Source organism: Macaca fascicularis, chromosome X (assembly GCF_037993035.2).
Source record: "Macaca fascicularis isolate 582-1 chromosome X, T2T-MFA8v1.1".
Classification (NCBI taxonomy): domain Eukaryota; kingdom Metazoa; phylum Chordata; class Mammalia; order Primates; family Cercopithecidae; genus Macaca; species Macaca fascicularis.
In genome coordinates, this window is record NC_088395.1 from 161,547,607 (window position 1) to 161,571,645 (window position 24,039).

General features: G+C 36.5%; 1 protein-coding gene across 9 annotated transcripts in view; it reads right to left on the reverse strand.

Moving 5' to 3' along the window:
* TMLHE (trimethyllysine hydroxylase, epsilon) overlaps nucleotides 1-24,039 on the reverse strand; it is a 105,075-nt gene that overhangs the window by 12,146 nt on the left and 68,890 nt on the right. For 5 of the 9 annotated variants that reach the window (XM_065538320.2, XM_065538318.2, XM_065538319.2 and 2 more), the window contains 4 exons: nucleotides 13,995-14,171; nucleotides 9,567-9,846; nucleotides 7,708-7,827; nucleotides 3,808-4,044 (listed from right to left, as the gene is read on the reverse strand). In XM_065538320.2, coding sequence (XP_065394392.1) covers nucleotides 3,808-4,044; nucleotides 7,708-7,827; nucleotides 9,567-9,846; nucleotides 13,995-14,148 — 791 coding nt within the window. In that variant the 5' untranslated portion in view covers nucleotides 14,149-14,171. Of the gene's footprint in view, nucleotides 1-1,604; nucleotides 2,810-3,807; nucleotides 4,045-7,707; nucleotides 7,828-9,566; nucleotides 9,847-13,994; nucleotides 14,172-24,039 lie in introns of those variants that run through there. The other 4 variants (XR_012430161.1, XR_012430162.1, XM_005595062.4 and 1 more) reach the window with 2 other exon arrangements.

The window sequence follows — 24,039 nt, forward strand, 5'->3', positions numbered from 1 at the left end:
AATAAAGTACCTATTAACAACTGATCTTCTGTAACATCGACGAAATTAAACAATAGGGAAAGAATACCCTATTCAATATATGGTGCTAGGAAAACGGGCTAGCCATATGCAGAAGAATGAAACTGGACCCCTATCTCTCACCATATACATGAATTAACTCGAGATGGATTAAAGATTTATATTTTAGACATGAAACTGTAAAATCCTGTAAGAAATTTTTCCTGTAGGAAAAATTCTTCTGGACATTGGCCTGGCTTAGGCAAAGAATTTATGACCAGGTCCTCCAAAGCAAATGCAACACAAACAAAAATAAACAGATGGGACTCAGTTAAGCTAAAAACCTTCCACACAGCAAAAGAAACAATCAACAGAGTAAACCTACCTAATGAGAAAAAATATTTCCAAATTATGTATCTAACAAAGGCTAATATCCAGAATCTGCAAGAAACTCCAACAACTCAACAAGAAAAAAAAGAAAAAACAAAAAAACAAGTAACGCCATTAAAAAGTAGGCAAAGGGCCATGAATGGGTGTTTTTTGAAAGACATACAAGTGGCCAACAAACATGTAAAAGATGCTCAATATCACTAATTATCAGAGAAATGCAAATTAAAACCACACAATACTATCTTACACCAGTCAGAATAGCTATTATTTAAAAATCAAAAAGCAACAGATGTTGGTGAGGATGTGGAGAAAAAAGTAATGCTTATGCACTGTTAGTGGGAATGTAAATTATCACAACATTTATGGAAAAAAGTATGGAGATTTCACAAAGAACTAAAAATAGAACTACCATTTGATCCAGCAATCTCACTACTGGGCATCTACCCATCTACATTTTACATATACATGGAATACTATGCAGCCATAAAAAATAATGAAGTCATGTGTTCCACAGTAACATGAGTGGAACTGGAGTACATTATCTTAAGTAAAGTAATTCAGAAACAGAAAGTCAAATATCACGTATTCTCACTTGTAAGTGAGAGCTTAACAATGGGTACACATGGACATATAGAATAATAGACATTGGAGACTACAAAAGGTGGAGGGTGGGAAGCTGACAAGGGTTGAAAAATTACCTGTTGGGTGCAATGTTCACTATTCAGGTGAATGGTACACTAAAAGCCCAGACTCCACTACGATGCAATATATGCATGTAAGAAATCTGCACTTGTACCCTCTAAATCCATTTTTAAAATGGAAAAAAAATCGCCGTAGGATACCACTTCATAGCCGCTGGAATGACTATTATAAGCAAACAAAGCAAAGAGCAAGCAAGTTTTCGTAGGGCCCTGGTGGGAGGTGTTTTTATCATTGGGGCAGGTCCCTCATGGGTGGTTTGGTGCCGCTCTCATAGTAATGAGTGAGTTCTCCCTCTGAATTCATGCAAGAGCTGGTTGTTTAAAAGACTGTGGCATGTCCTTTGAGCAGCTACAATTCATACATTGTTGATGACGGTGTAAAATAGTACAACTACTTTGGTAAAACTTGTTGCAGTTGTTTATGAAACTAAGCACTCACCTACTCTATGACCCAGCAGTTCCACTCCTAGGTATCTACCTTAGTGAAATGAAAATGAAAACATACCAAAAAAACACTTTTACATGAATGTTCATAGGAACTTTATTCATAATTACCTGAAACTGGAAAGAGTCCAGGTGCCTATTTATAAAAGAAGAAATAAACAGAACAGGCAAAAAATCTAATCTATAGTGGTAAAAAAATAATTCAAACTATGGGTTCCTCTGAGATGTATGTGCAGGAGTATAAGAGTATTTTCTGTAGTGATAGTAATATTTTATATCTTGATAAGGGTTTGGGTTACATAGGTATATGTATTTGTCAAAACTCAGTGAGTGTATATTTAATATTTTAAACATCAGTACATATATATTGTAACTTTAAAAAAGCTGTAAGCAAATATTGTATGCTACTTAATGATACAAATGTTGAAGTATTTTAGGGAGATATGTACTGATATCTGCAATGTATTATACTTTAAAATTCACTGAAAATAAGATTAACTGATGAATGGATAGATGGGAAGATTGGTGATAAAGCAAGTATAGAAATATCTTAATGGTAGAATCTAGATGTAAGTCTATGGGTTTTCTATGTTAAATGTTTTCAACTTTTCTATATGTTTAGAAATATTCATAATAAAATGTTGGGAAAATAATGAGTTACTACTCATTGTTTTAGGCACTTAGATATATGAGAGGTAACAGAGCGAGAGTTTCCCAGAGGAACTTATCCGAGGGAAGTAAATTAATATTTACACAGTTCCTACTACAAGCCAGGGGTAAAGGTAAGGATAACAATTTATTTTTATCTTCACAACAAGTGGGCACAGAAGGTATTATTATTGTAACTGGAAACTCATGACTAGCAGGTTAAGTGACTTGTCCAAGGCCAAAATCAATAAGTGGCAGTCAGGATTTCACACTGAACTCCTTCTGATTACAAAGCCTGTACTCTTTGTAGTATGTCAAGTTTTGCTGCTATCTTCACCCTGCCTCTTCACCCCGTATCTCTTTCCCTGCTCTTTTGTTTTTCCCTAGTACTTATCACCATTTGATATATTACATATTTGCTTATTTATTTTTAATTACTCTCTCTTGTCTCTATAATGAGAATTCCAAGAGGGCCAGGAATTTTTGTCTGTTGTGCTTACAGTTTCATCTCCAGTGTCAGAACAGAGCATCTCTCTTGGTAGATGCTCATGGAATATTTGCTGAGTAAACTGAATTAATGCACAGTAACAGTTTGCTTGGAATAAGCAGAAGCAGGAGGGGTAATCCATCTGCAAAAAAAAAGCATAGTAAAAAGCTTGGCTGCAAGATGCAAAATAATTGGCTCCAGAAACCCAAAGTAGTTTGGTATAGCTAGGGCAGAATGTATGGAAAACATGAATCATATGCTAGAAGAGGAAGAAGGGATCAGATCATACAGAACCTTAAAAGCCATAAGGAAGGACTCTAGTCTTTCTCTGAAAGACACTGGGGAGGTTTAGAAGGATCTTAAAATGGGAGCAAAAGATAAGACTTGTATTTCAGAAAGGATGTTCTAGCTACAGCATGAGAAATTAATAGAAGAGGGCTCATGGTGGAAGCAAGGACATCAGTTATAACTTTAGCCATGGGACAGAAGAGTAGTCTCACTGCAAGAAGAGGCATTGTAGATAGAAAGCAGGGGATAGTTGGAGAAAAATATAGGAGGTTGAGTTGATAAGACTGGTTATGTAATATAAGGGAGAGGGAAAAATTAAATATGATGTTTATGGCTTAGGAAACTTAGTGGACGGTGGTGCCATTCAATGAAAATGGGAAAACAAGTGGAGAAGTAGGTTTAAAATGAGTAGAAGTGATGAATTCAGGTTTGAATATGATATGTTTTATATTCTACAAAATATGCAAGTTGTGATATCAGTAGTCAATTGAATACACTGGTGAAGAGCTTTGCATAAATCTGGGCTAGAGACATAAATGTTGTTGGGAAACCTAGCTGTTTGGTCACTGAGGATAATTTAATAACTGTTTTTCATTTTAATAATGTTTCATTTAAAAAATACTACCTCTAATATTTGACCCCACCTCCAAAATAAATCTAGTATTCTTTGGTTGATGGCTATTTATTATTCCATGGGAATTATAAGAAGAATACAAACTGTTTGATAATAAAAAGCTATGGAATAGCAAGATTAAAATGTAGCAGATATAAGAATCTTAGGGATTTTTGTTACATTAGAAGGCTAACCTTTGGCAAACATATTACAATTGGGGATAGTTCTTTGATACTTACCTGATCAAATACAGCTCTTTATTCCATGGGTAGATATTTAACACTGGACCAACCCCAATCATGTGGTTGTGACATTCTCCAACATCTTCAATATATTCATGCTTCAATGGCACTTTACTGAGGAGTTCAAATTCCTCAGGTGCCTTTTGAAGTACCTGTTCTGCTGCATAGAATCCATCTACTAGCAGTGTCCTGCCACCAGTTCCTTCATGTTTAAGACAATGAAACACTTGAATGCTAAAGAGAGAAAAGAAAATTCTTCTGTTCAGTGGAAGAGAGAACATATCAAAATTCTAGAAATTATATATAAAATGATTACTGAACCTACTTGTCCTTTTCTTTTCATTTCCTAATTGGAAATCTCATTTCCTAATTGTTTTCCCCTCATAGGCAGTTGTACTTTTTTGTGTTTTGAAATATTAATGCCACTAGAGGTTTCTTCTAAACATATCTAACATATATTGAAGCTTATATGTGCTGGGCCCTGGGAATACAGGCATGAATAATATATAACCTATATTTTCAAGAAGCTCATAGTCTAGTAAGAAGAGATAAAGTAAATAAATACCAAATAAAATATGATAGGTACTATAATAAAGTTGCATACAAGATATAGTGGGGTCATAAACAAAGGAGCGATCTGTTCTAGTGGGGTGTTGTATAAAGAAATGTTTTGGAGAATGGAAATTGTTTTGACTAATCTTAAAGAATGAGCAAAAATTGGAGAAGAAGGAGATTTGAGATGAGGAGAAGGCATTCCAGGCAGAGAGAAAGTATGACCAAAGATACCAATGTAAAACAAGGTATATTTAAGGAAGAGAGTAAGAAGTTCCTATTGGCACAGCACAGAGTACCACAAAATGATTTTAAACTGTGAAACTCTACGACCATATCAATATTTTAAAGAGTCCATTATGTTGATAGTGTGGAACATGGACTGGTGAGAAGCAGTGTGACAAAAAAACTTGGAAGACAACTTGAATAACTGAAATAGTAAAGAAAAATATTGAGAGCTTGAACTCAGAAAGGGGCATTATAGAGAAGAAGACACGCCTGAGAGATACTGAGGTAGAAGTAGCAGAATTTGATAACTGAAGGACAGGCAAGAATCTAGAATAACTCCAGGTTTCTTGCTTGGGCACCTGAAAAATGATAATGTTGTTCACTAAGACTGAGATTACAGGCAAATATGCTATTGAATGATAATGAGGAAGTATGAGAGGTTGAGGAAGGAGTCCAGTTTAGAGGCATGTTAGAACAGCTAATCATATATGTCTGAATATGTTAACAGGGAAAGGTAAGGTGACTATTAATTGACCGGAAAACTAAGGTAGAATTTTCAAATTAATGAGGGGAAATAAAATTAATAGTAATTTAGTCAAATAAGCAAAACTAAGAAAAAGTAAACAGCAAATTAAAATAAGAAATAAACAAAAAGATAGAGTAAAATCAAGGACAATCTAATGTAATATAAATACAATTAAAAAGAGAAAGGTAAGCCTGGCTATATTGAAATTTCTGTGAAACTTCTAGGTCAGGGTTTTTTAGTTACCAGTTAAGATGTTTAAGGAAGAGAGGTGGATTTTGTTACAAGTGATAGCTAAAGCCAAGAGCATGGAAGAGGTCATTTGGGGAGATCATTTCAGGTAAGAAAAGAGGGATAAGGAGAAAACCTTGAGGAAGGATAATATTTAGGAAATAGACAAAAGAAGTCAGCAAAGGAGGCTAAGGAAAAATGGTCAGATATATAGGAGGGAAACTAGGAAAGAAGGAATATTTAAGAAACTTAGTAGTGGTTAACAGTATGTCTCAGGAGTCAAGTAAGATGACAGTACACACTGGATATCACAATTAGTTAGTTGCTGCTGATGTTAGAGAGAGTAAGTTTAATTGCGGTGAGGGGTGGGTTGGGAAAACTAGATGCCTATGGGTTTGAGGAGTAAATGGGAAGTGAGAATGAAAATATATTGAATGTAGCTATTATTCTTTTAATAATCTTAGCCATGAAGTGGAAGAGAAAAACATGGCTGTAGCTAGACAGAGGTAGAGTCCAAGGAAGTACAAAAATAGAGAATTAAGATATGGGAGGCTGATAGGAAGGAGTCAATAGGTATGGAAAGGCTGAAGATAGAGGAGAGAGAAATCCCCAGGAAGCTGGAAAGGATGAGATCCAGAGCAAAGGTAGCTTTAGAGAGAGCAAAGCATATAACAATGAAGATGGTGATTAAAATGAATAAAATGATGAAAATTATACCTAATATTTATTGAACACTTAGTTTGTGTCAGGCAGTATGATCATATAATTTAATTCCTTAGCAATGCTAATGGATAGGTTTTATTACTAGTCCCATTTTACAGATGAGGAAACTGAAGCACAGAGAAATTAAGTTACTTGTCCAAGATCACAAATTTAATACATGTTCAGGCTGGGATGCAAATCTGGGTCTGGTTGATGACATAGCCTGAACTCTTAACTGCTATTACCACACTGCTAATCTACTTGGTCCTTGCCATTGATTACAAACAATTAAATTGAAGCCACCAACAGTTGTTTATCTCTGGTGTTGGTCATAAAGGGAAGAGCTAGTCAGTATTTGAACCTCAACCCCTGTACAGCTGCTTCTTATCCCATTTCCTCTTTTTTCCTTCTGTATCCACTAGAATGAGGATGCAGGGCTGTTGATCTCTCCATATATTGGTAACATTGAGCAGGATATCTAAAAGCTGCTTTGTTCTTCCTTCCCTGAATCAAACATTCTTAAGTTACAAACCCTTAAAGGAAATCAGTGTAACCATGAGCGATTGCATATTATCATCCTCATATAGTCTCCATAAATCTATGTGCACTCATTTTACTCATATCTTTGTGTCTCAAGCTTCTCATCTATATGCAGAAGCGAGATGAACAACAACAGAATAACCACAGAGGTGCCTCTACTGAGGAGCAAATGGTAGGAAAATTGAGTATAGTATGTATCATCTTTGGCTCAAAAGCATCTTATTCCATGTGAAAAAGTTATTCTTCCATCATTCCTCCTCTCCAACTTCTTGTAAATCAGATTCAAATTCTTCTTAATGCCATACTCAAAGCAGCTGTGTTTGCATGACGACACTTTTCCAATATGTTAATAACTAAATGCAAGAAATCTGTACAAATTTCAAAACTAATGGTTAGGCAATACTTTTTTGGGGGATAATTTATAATTACTTTGAAAAATGTAAAATTACATTTTAATAATTAACAAAATTAGGACTCCATTTATATAGTAAGATGAATTTTCCATCACTTAAAAATATTTTATTCCTAGGAGTCTGATATAGTTTGAATATTTATCCCCACCAAAATCTCATGTTGAATTGTAATCTCCAATGCTGGAAGTAAGGCCTGGTGGGAAGTGTTTGGGTCATAGAGGTGGATCCCTCATGGCTTGATGCTGTCTTCAGATAGTGAGTGAGTTCCTGTGACAGCTGGCTGTTTAAAAGTGTGTGGCACCTCCTCCATGACTCTCTCTCACTTGCTCCTGTTTTTGCCATGTGAACTGTTTGCTCCCCACTCACCTTCCACCATGATTGGAAGTTCCCTGAGGCCTCCCCAGAAGCAGATGCTGTTATGCTTTCTGTATAGCTTGCAGAACCATGAGACAATTAAATCTCTTTTTTTAATAAATTACCCAGTCTCAGGTATTTATTTATAGCAATGCAAGAATGGCCTAATACAGAATCTAAAATCTGAGTTAAGGTATTTCAAAATGATCATGTTTCTAGGGGAAGAGAAAGAAAGTCATACAAATCCCCAGCAGCAGATACGATCTTGGTTCAAATAAAATGGAAAATAATTAAGAAACCACTCAAGACTATCACATATAAAGACCTTACACTGTAAAAATCGAATCCACCTACCCACAGGGCTCTTGAAAATAGGTAGTGTCAGTGTGCCGATCCAGAGCTAGCTTGGTGTATGCAGTGTCACCTCTGGAGAAGTCTGAAGTGAAATACCACATCCTCCCATAAATGGTTTCTCTGTTAGATGAAATAAAGAAAGACCTGTTAGCTATCTGAAATGTTCATTCTTGTCTTTCAAAACTCTTTCCAATACCTTCTTTAGTTACTCACAAATAACAATAGATTTTTTTGGTTCCAGAATTTCATCCATAAGGTGAAATTCAAGTGTTTCATAAGGTGAAACAGTTGAACACGCTAGTCTTGACAATTCTGTCATTTATTAACATTCTAGAAAATTGGGGAGAAAACTGTGGAAGTATCATATTGTATTATGAAAGCTTAGAGAATTATCTCACTCTGATTATGTGCCCAGTTTTCATAGCCTTCATGAATTCAAGGTTCTTTTCTATGCTCACCATTCTTTCACAGAAAAAGATGATGTAGCTGCTTCTAGAAGTGATTTTTTTAACTTTATTTACTATTTTTATAGCTGTTGTCTTTCATTAGTACCATTTTTTCAATAATGGTGGTCATTTCCTAGTATTTGGTATAATCCAATTTGCAAGGATGACTGAAGAGTTCTCATATTCTTTATAAGACACAGAAGTGATTAATGTAGATCCTCACTCATCTTTTGGACATGGAGGAATAAGGAAAAGAGAACAGGATAGTTTCTGTTAGCATTTGGTGAGACTTGCTGTACCATTGTTGTTGTGCCTCTCCTTGAAGTATACATCATATATTTTGATTTTGTAATTATTTTCCTGGTGGGCTCAAATCTGACTAAAGGTCACTTTAATTCTTTAGCTTTCAAAGTTCATCTTATTTTCTGAACCCTTGAAATTCAAATAGGAAATGCTCTTCCTTTTGAACTATCATCCCTAAAGCTCTCTCAATTTATTGCTTACCAGCACAGTTTCTTTCACTTGAAAATTCTCAAACTGTGATTCAAACTGAGGGCTCACAGATGCTGTTAATTATGCTCTACCAGCATAGGGCAGAAGACCCAGCATACTATCTACTACAAAATGAGCTATATCTGGATCTTATTAAGTAAAAGGAAAGTACCAATTATAATAAAGTAGGTTGACATCACACTTAATACTATAGAATATTAATCTATATACCACCCAGAAGTGTGGAATGGTAATGAAAAGAACAATGTATTTAAGATTAGGAAACCTGGGCTATTTGAATTCAAGTTCTATTGTTTACTAGTAGAGTGCTCCTGGGCAAGACACTTGGTATATTTGAGTGTCAGTGCCTCATCAGCAAAACGGGGACAAAACACACTGATCAGGATTACTAATAATGCATGGGAATGTGCTGGCTGAATGCTATATAGCCTTCTAAGGCAGTGTTATTAACAGTCAGTCTCTGAATCAAGCCATAGGAATCCCAGAAGGTCAAATTGAACAGATGGGAAAATAGAGGACAGCGGGGGTCGAGTGTGTGTGTGTAATGGATATGCCTATGGTCACACAACTACTTGATGGTAGAACTCAGACTACTATCCAGTTCTCCTTACAGTCAGTGTTTTTTTCCAGTGTACAATAATACCTGTCACTTGGGATCACTGGATTAGAAACATATTACCAACGACTCTGTAGTCATCATTATATTTTACATGTAAGTGTATTTAGAGATTAGAAATCCAGACTTCAAATAAAGCACTGCAAGTGGGAGTCCCCTTATTCATGCTACAAAATATTCTGGATTGAAAACAAGGGTGACCATACCTGTTATATTTATTTATTGGTGCTCATGCTCTGGAAATTAATTATAGTACTGTGGATTTTTGGAAAGAAATGAATTACCTGATTAAGCTGATCCTTTCTGCCAACTTCTCTGTGTGCTCTTGAGTGGGAGGGACATTTTCTACAAATGCAATTCCATAGAGCAGAAAGTTTTGCAGAAACTTCTTCAGTCCCTCGTTGGTTTCTAAGAAGCTCTGGCAATCTACAGATGGAACTTGGGCTTGCTGGTAGATTTCAGCATTCCATAGTATTCTAGGCTGGATGACTTTTTGTTTCTGCCCTTCATAGCTGTTTTTCACCAGCCAATTCAAATCATATTTAGTCACATGACCATCTGGCCCTTTTAAGGGGAAAAATAAAAGGCACTTAAATAATAATTACAAATAATGTCAATATTTGTAATTGGTTACAAATTATAATTGGTTACAACTAGTTAAGAATCTTTTTCTTAGCAATCAGTTATCCAGTACTATATTGTTTATGAAACCAAATTAAAATGAGTGCCTAGAATGTTTCTGAGACAGAAATATGTGTGGTTTGAGTGGTATGCATGAATAAATGAATGAACAAATACATCTTCCCAGAGGCTAAATAAATTTACAGAATTATAGTTACATAGTAAAAGACCTTCTGGAAAATTCATCAAGTCATCAAAGAATGATAATCCAAGTAGGCTTTTACAAATCTACTTGGCACTCTCTCCCCTTGCCCCAATCCCTGTCTTCCATCTATATAGGAACTGAGAATGTTTGAGGTAGAAGGGGCTAATCTTTATTTTAAAGATGGAGAAAAAGTCAGTGACTCACTCAGGATCACACAACTAAGTACTATAGGTGGTACTAGAACCTCAACTTCTTGCTGCTAGAAGTTCAATACTGCCTTCCTCTTCTACATGATATAGGACATTGCTGTCTAATTATATGACATCAACACAATACAGTAAAATGACTTTGTAAGTGGCTTCACCTGCTGTGCACCCCCCACCCCAAAAAAGTTGAAAACCAACCCCAAAATGCTTTAGAAAATCTTCAGGATAAGCAAAGGAAGCAGCAGAAGGAGTGAAAGGCTATGTTGACAACTTGTCTCTCCTTTTTACTTCTCTCTCTCTTTTCCTCCCTCCCCTTGATAAAAAAAAGTATCACACTTTGGATAATTTGGAAAGCATAAAAAAGTATGAGGAAATTAAAAGTCACCATGTTTATCATTCTATCACCCAGATGAAACTATGATTGACATCCTGGCATCATTCCTTCCAGTTTTTCTATATATTCTCCTATTTTATGTAATTTATATATATATAAATATAGTTTATGTAATTTACATATATATAAAATTTGGGACTCTGCCATTGTCGCTTAACATTTTAACAATTTTTAAAATTAAATTTTATCATTTTAAAAATTCAACCTTCATTAAAATTAATTTTTAAAGCTTACAAAATGTACACTACCAAGATTTACCTAACCAATCTATTCTTCTGCGTATGTACATTTATTTTTAAAATTTTCCTATTATTTATTAGTGATCATCTTTAACCATATTTCTAATAATTTAGAAATAGAACGTGTATTACATTTCTTCAAAGTTTGTATCTTTGTATTTAGAAATTTCAAAGATATAAACTTTTAAGAGTTCTGATACACATAATCAAATTACTTTCTAGCAAGTCTACTTACCTTCATTCCCTCCAACAGCACATATTGTGTCCATCAAAATGGAGTATTCTTATACTTAAAATATATTTTTTTCTAATTGGGTAACTAAAGTAGAACTGCTATCTTGTAATAATTTTAACTTATTTGCTTACTAATAAGGCTAATAAGAATATTTTTTATATTTGTTAGACATCTATGTTTCTTTAATGCAGGGGCTACCAAACTATGGTTTATGAGTCAAATCTGGTGCTTGGTTTTGTAATGCCTGTTTCAGAACACATCTGTCCATTTTGTTACATATTGTTTATAGCTCCATTCACTCACATAGCCCACAAAGTTTAAAAATATTTACCATCTGGCTCTTTACAGAAAATGTTTGCTGACTCCTGCTTTAATGATTTGTCCGTTCAGTCCTTTCTCACATTTTTCTAATGGAATACTTGTACTTTTCTTACAATTTAGCAATAGCACCTTACATATTAAGGATTTTTAGTCTTTGGCATACATTTTGCTAATATTTTGCCTGTTTTTAAATAAACCTTTCTATGGCATTTTTTTCTATCGTACATAAATTAGTAGTCAATGCATGCATTGTAAGCATGTTTTTCCTCCAATGCTTTTTCTTTTAACTTTTTTATTTGGAGATAATAGATTCATAGGATGTTGAAAAGAAATGTGTAGGAAAGTCCCATGAGCTCTTCCCCAAGACTTCCTTGATGTTAACATGTTATACAGCCACACTACAATACCCAAACCAAGAAAGTGGTATTGGTACAATCCATTGGGCTTATTCAGATTTAACCAGTTAAACATATGTTCATTTGTGTGCATAGCTCTTTGCAGTGTAATTACATGTGTAACTTTGTGTAACCACTACCACAATCAAGATACTCAACCATGACTCCTTCGTGTTACCCTTTTATAGCTACATCTGCCACCTCCTACCCCTGCATCTCTAACTTCTGGCAACCAATAATCTGTTCTCTATAATTATGTTATTTCATGACTGTTACATAAATGAAATAATGCAGATTGGCTTTTTCACTTCAGCATAATTTAACTGAGGTTCTTCCAAGTTATGTGTCATTAGTTCGTTCCTTTTCATTGCTGTAAGTAGCATTTTATTATATGGATGGTTTATTTAACCATTCAACCATTGGGTAGTTTCCAGTTCTTGGTTGTTACAAATAATGCTGATGTGAACATTAATGTACAGGGTTTTATGTGAACATAAGTTTTCATTTATTTGGGATAAATGCCCAGAAGTGTGATTTCTGGGTTGCATGTCTGGTTTTTTTGTAAGAAATTACCAAACTGTTTTCTAGAGTGTACCATTTTACATTCCTATAAGCAATGTATGAGTGATAGAATTTCTCTGCATCTTCTCTAGTATTTGGTGTAGTTGCTGTTTTTTAATTTAGTCATTCTGATAGGTATGTAGTGCAATCTCATTGTGATATTAACTTTCATTTCTCTAACAGCTAATAATGTTGAACATCTTTTCATACGTTTATTTGCCATCTGTATATCCTATTCAGGAAAATGTCTGAGCATATCTTTTATCCATTTTAAAATTGCATTGCTTGTTTTCTATGCTGAGTTTTAAGAGTTTAGTCCTAGTGCAAGTCAGGACCTTAAGATGTTCTCATATGTTCTTTTCTTGAAGTTTTATAGGTTTATGTTTTACATTTACGTCCATAATCTACTATGAGTTGGTTTTTATATAAGGTGTGAGACTTGGGTTGAGGTTCTTTTATTTTTTGATTATGGACATCCAATTGCTCCGGCACCAATTACTGAAAAGACTATCCTTCCTCCATTGAATGGCTTTTGCACTTTTGCCAAAGATAAGTTGACTATATTTCTGTGGATCTATTTCTGGGTTCTCTATTCTATTCCATTGATCTATGTATCTGTCCCTCCACCAATACCACATTGTCTTGATTACTGCAGTCTTAACATCAGGAAGTGATTTCTTCCCACTTAATTCTTCATTTTAAAAATTGTGTTGGCTTTCCTAGGGCCTGTATATTTCCATTTAAATTTTAGAGGAAGCTTGTTTATAATTATTAAAAAATCTTGCTTATGTTTTGACAGGAATTACATTAAAACTATACATCAATTTGGAGAAAACTGACATCATTATTATGTTGAGTCTTCCAATCCATGAACATGATTTGCTTCTCCATGTATTTATGTCTTCTTTGATTTCTTTCATCAGCATTTAATAATTTTTATAATATAGATCCTATACATATTTTGTTAGATGATACCTAAATATTTAAATTTATTTGAAGCTACTGAAATGGTCATTTTTCATTTCAGTTTCTGCATGTTTAAGTATATAGAAATATGATTGATTTTTGTGTGTTAATCTTGTGTCCTGTGACCTTACTGAACTTATTTATTAGTTTTCATAGTTTTATTACAGATTACTTGAGGTAGTCTACGTTAGGCTATCATGTATCTGCAAATAAAGAGTTTTGTGTACAAATTTTATTAATTTTTCTTGACTTACTGTAATATAATTTTCAGTACTATGATAAATAAGAGTGGTGAGAGCGGATGTTAAATAATAGTGGTAAGAGTGGGCATCCTTGCCATGTTCCCTGTCTTAGAGGGAAAGCATTCAGTCTCACCATTAAGTATAATGTTAGCTGTGGATTGTAACAATTTTATATGAAGAGAAAAATGTTTCAAAAAATCCTTCCAAAACAAGAAAAAAAGAAAAATAACTATTAACCTATTTTTGAAAGGAACAAACCATTTTCCACAAAATAACTGTCCTTCAGAAGAGTACCCCCAAAGAAGATCAAGTCTCCTGTCCACTCACAAGTAAAGAAGAGTGTGGTCTCGTCCAGACGAATGTTCTTTGGCTTGATACATAAATCCACACTGGCAGTATCCAGGCTGCGCTGGTGAGTCTTAGAGTTGTAGCACGATGCTGAGCGGCAGTGGTCTCGAAGCCAGACATAATCAAAGCGCATCACGGTATTAGCATATTTCAGCTCTAGGGAAAAGATCATGTTCATCAGAAATCAGCATCCAGAAAACTTCCTTCTAAAAGTCTTCTACCAAGAAATAAGCAAGAGCAATAAGGGTTGAGGGGAGGGACTTGCCCCTTACCAGATATTAAAATATACTGTAGAACTTCTATAATTAAAATGGTGTAATGTTGTATTTAAATAGATAAAATGATGGAAGAGTATAAAAAGCCCAGAAATATACCCAAATGCATATGGAAATCTGATATGTAATAAAGTGACAGCAAAAGTCATTGAGGAAAAGATGAATTTTTAAATAAATGGTGTTGGGACAACTAGATAGAACTTGGGAAAAGATAAATTTGTGTCTATATGTCATGTTGTCAGAAGGTCATCAAGATAAACTCAAAATATATAAGTACTAAATTTAGAATATGAAACCATTCAAGTATCAAAAGAAGGAAGCATAGGTGTGTAGAGGATATATAGGAGGTGATATGGTTTGGCTCTGTGTCCCCACCCAAATCTTATGTTGAATTATAATCCCCAATGTTAGGGGAGGGACCTAGTGGGAGGTGATCGGATCATGGGGGTGAATTCCCCTTTGCTGTTCTCCTGAAAGTGACTGAGCTCTCACAAGATCTGGTTGTTTAAAAGTGTGTGGCACTTTCGCCTTCACTTTCTCCTGCTTTGCCATGGTAAGATGTGCTTGCTTCCCCTCACTTTCCACCATGATTGTAAGTTTCCTGAGGCCTCCCAGCCATGCTTCCTGTACAGCCTGCAGAACTGTGAGTCAATTGAACCTCTTTTCTTCATAAAGTACCCAGTTTCAGGTAGTTCTTTATAGCCAAGTGAGAACAAACAAACACAGAAAATTGTTGCCAGGGAAGTGGGGCATTGCTATAAAGATACATGAAAATGTGGAAGCAACTTTGGAACTGGGTAACAGGCAGAGATTGGAACAGTTTGGAGGGCTCAGAAGAAGACAGAAAGGTGAGGGAAAGTTAGGAACTTCCTAGAGACTTCTTGAATAGTTTTGACCAAAATGCTGATAGCGATGTGAACAGTGAAGTCCATACTGAGGTGGTCTCAGATGGAGATGAGGAACTTATTGGGAACTGGAGTAATGGTCACTCTCGCTAAGCTTTATCAGAGACTGGCAGCATTGTGGCCCTGCTCTAGGGATTTGTGGAACTTTCAACTTGAGAGAGATGATTTAGGGTATCTGGCAGAAGAAATGTCTAATCAGCAAAGTGTTCAAGATGTGGCCTGGCTGCTTCTAACAGTGTACGCTCATATGCATTTGCAAAGAGATGGTCTGAAATTGGAACTTATAGTTAAAAGGGAAACAGTATAAAAGGTTGGAAAATTTGCAGTGAGACCATGTGGTGGGAAACAAACCATTTTCTGGAAGGAATTCAAGGCTGCAGAAATTTCCATAAGCAAAGAGAAGCCAAATGTTAATATCCAAGACAATGGGGGGAAATGTCTCCAGGGCATGTCAGAGACCTTTGCAGCAGCCCCTCCCATTACAGGCCCTGAGGCCAAGAGGGAAAAAAGAGTTTTGTGGGCCATGCCTAGGGCCCTATTGCTCTATGTAGCCTTGGGACATGGCCCCCATGTCCCTTGGCTCTATGTCTCAGCTGCTTCAGCTCTAGCCATGGCTAAAAGGGACCAAGGAACAGCTTGGCCCATTGCTTCAGAGGATGCAAGCCCCAAGCCTTGGTGGCTTCCATGTATTATTGGGCCTGTGGGTGCCCAGAAGACAAGAGTTGAGGCTTGGGAGCCTCTGCATAGATTTCAGAGGATGGATGGAAATGCCTGGATATCCAGGCAGAAGTCTACTGCAGGGGCAGAGCCCTCATGAAGAACCTCTCCTAGGGCAGTGTGGAGGAGAAATGTGGGGTTGGAGGCCCCACACAGAGTCCCCACTAGGGCACTGCCTAGTGGAACTATGAGAAGAGGGCCACCGTCCTCCAGACCCCAGAATGGTAGATCCACCAATAACTTGCACTGTGCACCTGGAAAAGCCACAGCCACTCAATGCCAGCCTGTGAAAGCACTCCCAGACGCTGTACCCTGCAAAGCCAGAGGGGCATAGCTGCCCAAGGCCATGGGAACCCACCCCTTGAATCAGCATGACCTGGATGTGAGACATGGTATCAAAGGAGATTATTTTGGAGCTTTAAGATTTAATGACTGCCCTATTGGGTTTTGAACTTTCATGGGGCCTGTAGCCCCTTGGCTTTGGCCAATTTCTCCCATTTGGAATGGGAGCATTTACCCAATGCCTGTACCCCCATTGTATCTTGGAAGTAACAAACTTGTTTTTGATTTTACAAGCTCATAGGTGGAAGAGACTAGCCTTGTCTCAGATGAGACTTTGAACTTGAACTTCTGAGTTAGTGCTGGAGTGAGTTAAGACTTTAGGAGACTGTTGGAAGGTGTGATTGGTTTTGAAATGTGAAAAGACATAAGATTTGGGAGGGGCTAGGAGTGAAATGGTGGAATGATATGGTTTGTCTCTTTGTCCTCACCCAAATCTCATGTTGAATTGTAATCCCCAATGTTGGGGGAGGGACCTGGTGGGAGGTGATTGGATCATGGGGGCAAATTCCCCCCTTGCTGCTCTCATGATAGTGAGTTCTCATGAGATCTGGTTGTTTAAAAGTGTGTAGCACTTCCCCCTTTGCTGTCTCTCTCCCCTGCTCCACCATGCTTGCTTCCCCTTTACCATCTACCAAGATTTTAAGTTTCCTGAGGCCTCCTAGCCATGCTTCCTGTACAGCCTATGGAACTGTGAGTTAATTAAATTTCTTTTCTTCATAAATTAACCATTCTCTGGGAGTTCTTTATGGCAGTGTGAGAACAGACTAATACAGGAGGTCCTTGTACTATTTTAGCAACTAACCTTCTGTTAATTTGAAGTTATAGCAAAATTAAAAAATTACAAAAAAACAAAGACTTTCTATACATTAGGTTACTCATTTAGAAAAGGTAAATAAAGTGTGTGACCCAATTTACAAAAGAAAAGAAAAAATAAGTTATGTCTTCATATAATTCAAAAAAATAAATTTCTGATGGATTAAAGTACAAAAAATTAAAACTGTGAAACATTAAATATTGACAACCTTGAGGTAAGAAAGGTTGTTTTAATATGACACAAAAGGCATAGAGATAAATTTGTCTATATTAAAATAAATACCTTCTGTTCTGCAAACAATATGAAAGCAAAGTTAAAAGACAAGTAACAGGAAAAAATATTTGTAACATAAAAGGATTAATATCCAGCATATAGAATAAACCTCTGAGATCATTAAAGATAAAAACCCAACAGAAAAATAGGTAAAGGATATCACTAAGGAAAGTCACCAGAAGTGACCGGTATACATATGAACTGCCCCCAGCCTTGTTAATAATCAAAGAAATGGGTATTTAAACCAAAATGTGATACCATTTTATACCAATCAGAGCAACAAAAATTTTAAAGGCTGATTAAAATGTGTTTTAAAGGATGTGGGGAAAAATGCATACTTGCAAACATTGGTAGTAGGAGTAAATATTGTTAAAGTTATACTATATGGCATCAGCAAGTTTCTATGAAAATAATTTAAAATGTGCATATTTGACCTAGAAATTCACCTCTCAGTATTTATCTTTTTTACTCTTGTACTTTATTTATTTATTTTATCTTTTAATATATATTTTTTTATTTCATAGCTTCTGGGGCTCAAGTGGTTTTTGGTTACATGGATGAATTGTATATTAGCGAAGTCAGAGATTTCAGTGCACCCATCACCTGAGTAGTAGTGTACACTGAAACTGATATGTAGTTTTTTATTCCTTATCCCCCTCCTTCCCTCTCCCCTTCTGAGTCTCCAGTGTCCATTATACCACTCTGTATGCCTTTGCATAACATAGCTTAGCTCCCACTTATAAGTAAGAACATACTGTATTTGGTTTTTTATTCCTGAGTTACTTCACTTAGAATAATGGTCTCAAGCTCCATCCAAGTTGCTGCAAAATACATTATTTCATTCTTTATTATGGCTGAGTAGTATTCCAAGGTGTATATATACATTTTCTTTATCTACTTATTGGTTGATGGGTACTGAGGTTGGTTCCATATCTTTGCCATTGTAAATTGTGCTGTGATGAACATACACATACAGGTGTCTTTTTGATATAATGACTTATTTTCCTTTGGGCAAATAGTAGTTCACCTCTCAGTATTTATCTTATAGAAAGTGTCACACATGTGGAGCAGCATATAAGGATATTCATAATAGTGATGGTTATAATAGTAAAAATAATTAGAAAAAAGACTAAATGTCTATCAGTGGGGAAGTGGAAGAATCGCTGAATAAACTGTGGTTTATCCACATTTTAAGATATTAAGCAATAGTTTTTAAAAACTGCTATACCTGTACCTCTCACATTCACTTTCATTGGTATTATCATTCTCATTTTAAGGACAACTAATTAAAGCTCAGAGATGCTAAGTAACTTTGTAAGAATATAATCATTAGGTGGTAGAGCTAGGACATGAACCCAAGTCGTGCAACCCCACAGCCTAGTACACTAATGTGTCTCAAAGTACAGCCTTGGGAGTCTGGAGGTGAGACTTCTTTTAGAAAAACACAATGAGGAGCTTGGCAAATTCTCTCCCCCAAAAGTATTGATAAAACTGGCCAAAATTTAAAAAGAACCATTTTAAGACTCTGGAAATTGTCCAAAGGTATACAGCAAATTGAGAAGTATTTATTCTATTTTTAATTTCTTTAGTAATAATACTGTTTCCTATAATTGCTATACCAATCTACATTCCCACCAACAGTGTACAAAAGTTCCTTTTTCTCCACACCCTTTCCAACACCTGTTATCTCTTGTCTTTTTGACAATAGGTATTCTAATGGGTGTCAGGTGGTATATCAGAGTAGTTTTGATTTGTATTTCTCTTATAATTAGTGATGTTGAGCATCTTATCATATAGGTGTTGGTCATTTGTATGTCTTCTTTGGGGAAATGTCTATTCAGATTCATTGACCATTTTTTAATTGGGTTATGTGTTCTGTTGCTATTGAGTTGTATGAATTCTTTATAAATTTTTGGATATTAATCCCTTATCACAAATACAGTTTGCAAATATTTTTTCCTAATCCCCAGGATATCTTTTCATTTTGTTGATTGTTTTCCTTTGCTGTGCATAAGCTGGTTAGTTTGATGCTGTCTCATTTATTTATTTTGGTTTCTGTAGCCTAAGCAGTTGGTGTGAGATCCAAAAAAATAATTGCTAAGGCCAATGTCAAGGAGCTTTACAACATGTTTTCTTCTAGGAGTTTTATGGTTTCAGGTCTTATCCTTGTTTAAGTCTTTATCCATTTTGAGCTGATTTGTGTGTAGGATGATAAAGGTCCAATTTCATTCTTTTGCCTTCTGAGTATATGCCCAAAGGAAATGAAAGTACTACCTCATAAAGATACCTGCACTTCCATGTTAATTGCAGCATTATTCATGAAAGCCAAGGTATGGAAACAACCTAAATGTCTGTTGATGGATGAATGTAAAAAAAACTGTGGTATATATAGACAATGGAATATTATTCAGCTTTTTAAAAAGGAGATCTTGCCATTTGTCATAATATGGATGAACCTGGAGGACATTATGCTAAGTGAAATAAACCAGATACAGAAAAAAAATTTGCATGATCTCATTTGTATCTGGAATCTTAAAAAAAAGTCAATTAAATATATAGAGAGAATAAAACAGTGGTTACCAGGGCCAAGGGTAGGGGCATGGGTGAGGAAATGGGAGATGTATGGCTAAGGACACAAAGTAGCAGATATGTAGAATGAACAGATCTAGATATCTGTTACACAACAACATGAAGACTATAGTTTATAATAGTGCAATGTGTTTTGGATTTTTTCTAAATGAGTTAATTGTAGCTGTTCTTGCCACAAAAAAATGGGTAACTATGTGAGATGATTGATATGTTAATTGCTTCATTATAGTAACAATTTTACTATCTATATGTATCTCATAATATCATGTCATGTATTTTAAACATACACAATGCAATTTCTTTTAAAAAGCAAGTATTTATTTACAAAAAACTACTGAACCTTGGGTAAAAATAGTGGGAATCTGTGGTGTATTTTAGCATGGGGTGCTCCCACTCCTATTCCTCCACCCCTAGCTCCAATCAGCAGTAGTTCCACGAAGGTGGGCTAAACCAAGAAAACCGGCAGCTTTGCTGTCAAAGATGACTAACGTGATTTGGAGCAGAGCATTCATAAAACCCCTATGCACCTGGGTGTTATCAAAAACAATTACGGAAGCCATACTGGTTGGAGCAAACAACAGACCCGAAGAACAGCCAGAAATCTAACCAGGCTATATAGGGAGTGAGAAAGCTATAATGGGCCTTGAAAAGCTCCCACACATCCCTAGTATTTGGAAGGTTGCATATGCATGCACTGCTGTGTGCACACTGAAGAGAGACTGGAAATGGCCCTAGTTATTTACATGTCTCTGGGTGAAAATGAGGGTTTTTGTAGGAAACATGAGAATGACAGAAAGTAAAAACCAGGACAAACTTCTTGGGTTAGTCTGTTTGCATCATTATAGAGAAGTATCTGGGGCTAGGTAACTCGTAAAGAAAAGAGGTTTATTTGGCTCATGGTTCTGCAGGCTGTACAGAAAGCATAGTGCTGGCATCTGCTTCTGGTGAGGGCCTCAGGAAGCTCATAATCATGGCAGAAGGTGAAGGGGAGCTAGCACGACACATAGTGAGAGAGGGAGCGAGAGAGAGGGAAGAAGTGCCAGGCTCTTTTAAACAATTGGATCTTGTCTGAACTCATTACTGAGGGGCAGGCACCAAGCCATTCATGAGGGATTTGCCCTCATGACCCAAATAACTCCCATCAGGCCCCATTTCCAACACTGGAGATCACATTTCAACATGAGATTTGGAGGAGACAAACATCCAAACCATATTACTTGTAAATAGCTCAAACTTTGAGTGTATGCCTCAAACAACACACAGATCCTCTGGCAAAGGGTGGAAGCCTTATTAGATTAAGTTTTTTAAGCATAACCTCTGATCAATAGTTGGCTGGCCTCTAAACTATATCAGGAATTCTCAACCTGATGCTTCAAGTAGGCCTATGGACATCTGGGCCAGATAGTCTTTTTGTCACCAGGTGTCAGCAGCGTCTTCCTCTCCAGTTGTGACAACAAAAAATGTCTCCAGACAATGCCAAAGGTCCCCTGGGGGGCAAAATAGACCCCAATTGAGAGCCACTGGGCTATGGTGATCCCAGTGCAATGCTTAGGAAACCACAGTTAAAAATAAAAATAAGAAGTAAAAATAAAACCTGAGCAGAGACATCAGTGGCTACACACTGCAGGGGACAAAGACTCCACAGAATTACCACAGACAACAAAAAATACACAAAACAAACAAATACACAAAATACAAACAAATACACAAAAATATGCAACAATTACACTGCAGGGGACAAAGACTCCACAGAATTACCACAGACAACAAAAAAATACACAAAACAAACAAATACACAAAATACAAACAAATACACAAAAATATGCAACAATTACTCTGGGGACATCAGAACTCAGTTTCCACAAAATGTTATCTAAAATGTTCCAGATTTTCAACAACAAGAAAAGATCATGAGATATGTGTAGAAACAGAAGGGTTACCTACACACAGAAAAAAACCCTCTGAGAATATTACAGAAAATCCTATTGCCTAAGTCAAATATGCAGATAGAAGGCAACTTATCTTCTGCAGAAAATGTCTTTCCCTTCTAATAGTCTTGAGCTTTACAGGAGAGAAGCAGAATGGACTATTGGGGCATCACCTCCATGTACCTATATTATTTCCTCATTATAAGCCAACACTTGTCTGTGATGGCAGGTATGCCTTATACAAGTGCTTTCAAGGTATACCCCAACTGGATGCTTGAAAATCCATAGCTACTGCACTTAATTGAAAGACTGTCTGATACAACTGATACTCTGAAATAGGGCTATTCATTTGGTGGTGCCCTACAGTTGGAGTTCTTGTCCTAGGGTGTGTGGAATAATATGCAAAATTTGTGTGTGTGTGTGTGTGTGTGTGTGTAGAATTCTATAGGGTCTATAACCTAAAAACATTGAGAACCCTTTCCTTACAGTGACAAAAGTGAGTACCACTAACCCTTATTCAGTTTGGTCATTGCAGTGAGATGATGCACAGTTCAACAAACTATAGCTTATGGGTCAAATATAGTGTGTGACCTATTTTGTTTGGCTTGCAAGATAAAAAATGGAAAAGTGTAATAAAACAAAAACAAAACAAAGAAAATCACTGTAATGGTTAACTCTACGTGTCAATTTGACTGTACCATGGGGTGCCCAGATACGGGGCTAAACATTAATTCTGGGTGTATCTGTGAGAGTGTTTCTGGAAGAAATTAGCATTTAAATCAATAAACTGAGTAGAGTACATTGCCTTCTGCAATGCAGGGATAATTCTGTCTGCCTGCTTGAGCTGGGATATTGGTCTTTTCCTGTACTTGGACTGAAACTTACATCATCAACCTTCCATTTTAGGCCTTTGAACTTCGACTAGAACTTAGATTGATTCTCCTGGTTCTTTTTTTAAAAATGTTTTTATTATACTTTAAGTTCTAGGGTACATGTGCACAACGTGCATATTTGTTACATCTGTATACATGTGCCATGTTGTTTCTCTGGAGAATACTGACTAATATAGATATTGGTACTGAGAAGTAGGGTACTGCTCTAACAAATACCTAAAACTGTGGAAGCAGCTTTGGAAATGAGTAATGGGGGAGACGCTGTAAGAGTTTTGAGGTACATGCTAGAAAAAAGCCTAGATTACTGTGAAGGGATTGCTAATGGTATTTCTGGTAAGAGGTCAGAAAAAAAAGAGGACAGCTGGAGAGAAAGCCTCCATGTTCCTAGAGAATATAAATAATTGTAAACAGAATGCTGGTAGAAATATGAGTGGTAAAGGCCATTCTGATGAGGTCTCAGATGGAAAAGAGGAACATGCTACTGGACAATGGAAAAAAAAAGTGACACTTTTTATAAAGTGGCAAAAAACTTAGCTGCAAAGTGATGAGAGAGCAGTTGGTTCCTTCTGACTGCTTATAGTAAAATGTGAGAAGAGATAAATGAATTGAAGAAGGAACTGTTAAACAAAAAGGAACCAGGACTTAAGAGATTTAGAAAACTCTCAGTTTATCCATATTGCAAAGAATGAGAGAGTATGTTTGAAAGGGAATACTAAGGGTGCGGCTGATCCACATTTGATAAGGAGATAAGTGTGTGCATGAACCATGGTCCTACTCAGCCATCTCAACAGAAGCCATAAACAGAGATGGGATTATACCAGCAGAAAAACTGCCAGCTGGGACCAAAAAGAACAGAGAAAATGGGACAAAATTGAGAGAGTTGTGCATATGCTATTTATTCCTCAAGAAAAGGGAAGAGTGAGGCTAAAGGCAATTTAGAGATCATCAGGGCACCATTCCCACCACAGGCCCAAGGGGCAGGGCTAGTTCTCCCTCAGTTTCAAAAGGCGTAGTCACCTCAAAGAGTCTCAAGGGCAGGGCTGCTGCTAAATTTTGGGCTTAGCTGGGACCCATCACTTTTTCCTTCCTTTTCATTTCTCCCCCGTCCCTGCCCGGGTTTTTTTGTTTGTTTTTTTGAGACAGAGTCTCACTCTGTCGCCCAGGCTAGAGTGCAGTGGTATGATCTCAGCTTACTGCAGCCTCCACCTCCTGGGTTCAAGTGATTCTCCTGCCTCTACCTCCCTGGTAGCTAGGACTACAGGTGCCCACCACCACGCCCAGCTAATTT